General features: G+C 28.8%; 1 protein-coding gene across 1 annotated transcript; it reads left to right on the top strand.

Annotated features, from left to right (window-relative positions):
• The first annotated feature begins 694 nt into the window (after positions 1-694).
• On the top strand, positions 695-1,144 carry LOC111206561. The gene has a single exon (XM_022703759.2). The coding sequence runs from the start codon at positions 767-769 to the stop codon at positions 1,028-1,030; it is 264 nt and encodes an 87-aa protein (XP_022559480.1). The 5' UTR covers positions 695-766; the 3' UTR covers positions 1,031-1,144.
• The last annotated feature ends 515 nt before the right edge of the window (positions 1,145-1,659 follow it).

Genomic DNA, 1,659 nt, shown 5'->3' with positions numbered 1-1,659 from the left:
AATTTAGCGTGAGGAGTTTAGTAAATATTGTGTAGATATCAGATTTAATAAGATATTGTGTATTAATTTAAATATTAGAAAATTATGATAACAAAAATATATTAAAAGAATGGACATTTTAGTCAATTTACATATATAGAAGTGTAATTTTCAAAAAATTTAAATAATGGTGTAGTTTTCAAATTAAAATTTCGTGCAATGTATTTTTCCAAATTTTCCCTTTTTATTATACAAATAAATTATTTAAAGAAATTAATATAATAATCTTGAGAAACTTTTTTTAAGAGATTATCCAATGATGCTCTAAGATAGTTTGTTTGTATCATCTGGTATATCAAGAAAACCGGACTATACCAAACCCATGAGAGACAAGTATCGATTAATATGACTGACTTGTTTTTCTAAAAAAAAAAACAGTTTAAGACTCTTTGGTTTTTTTAACTTTTAAGTTTTATATGATTAAACACATTAGTTAGGAGTATTGGTTTTTTTCATGCCGTCCACCGGTTATGCATGATCGTTTATTGGCATAAAAACTTAATAAACCGGACTAAAACAAAAATTTACCCGGTATAAACCGGTTCGCCTAACAGCATTTATTGCTCGTCTGGCCAGAGTGGTGTCTCGAGTATGTCTGTGAGCGTATACAATAGATACACGTACATGAAATTACATACACATGTGTAGTATATATAAACACCTCTCGATGCAAAGAAAAACACCACCTTACCTTCTGAGTTTTCTTTTGTTATATAGACCCAACTAAATGTATTGTCTTCAAGTTGCAGCTTATCACTTGTTCTTCAACGCTTCGCGGTTATGTTATCTTCTTGCTCTGTTTGTCTTTGTCATTCTCAGATTCTCTTCTATTTTCCATAATATCTCAATGGTTAATCACGTTGGCGAATCCAGAACGGCTTCTTTTTTGGCGATCGCTGATACACAACAAGCTCAGGGAGATCTGAATGTAACTTTCTTTGGTGCTTTGTTAGGATCTGTAATCCAAGATATTGTTGTCAAAGTGTTGTAGTTAGTTGTGTAATGTTTATGTACTTATATAATAACGATGATTATGCTTTGCTTTGTATTTTATCTCCAGTTCTACTGGAGGTTTATTGCGTAACGTTTTGCCGTCTTCCGTTAATACAGCTGATAATCGTGTTAGTTTAGCCTTTAGGACGACAACAAAATATTTAATTCGGTTCAATAGTGTGACTATATATCCATACTAGTCCACGGCAGTCAAAAGAATGTGATTATTAGTTTCGTTATTTTTAATAAAAAGATATTAAATCTGTTTAATCTGGATATTGGTTCGGTTTTAAGTTTTTTTTTTGTTTTAAATCTTCTAAAATATAACAATTATTTTAAATTAATATCAATTTTAGTTTATTCAGTTAAAATGTTTGACTTTTTTGGTTTTTTTGGTAAAACCCAAAATTTAATATTATTTGTTTATTTTCATGTTATGAATTTTATATAGTCGTCATGTCGAACCAATAGTTTCACATTATAGTTTTTAATTTAAACAGATAATAGTTTAAGAAAAAGAAAAGAAAATTATTAAGACAAATCATTTCACTACATTTTGGTCGGTAGTGAAAGAAGCATTAAGAAAAAATATTTCAACTTTGAAAAAAATTAGATACTTCAGTTGTG

This window comes from Brassica napus, chromosome C5 (genome assembly GCF_020379485.1).
Source record: "Brassica napus cultivar Da-Ae chromosome C5, Da-Ae, whole genome shotgun sequence".
In the NCBI taxonomy this organism is placed as follows: Eukaryota; Viridiplantae; Streptophyta; class Magnoliopsida; order Brassicales; family Brassicaceae; genus Brassica; species Brassica napus.
This window is presented reverse-complemented; position numbering and strand designations above follow the sequence as displayed.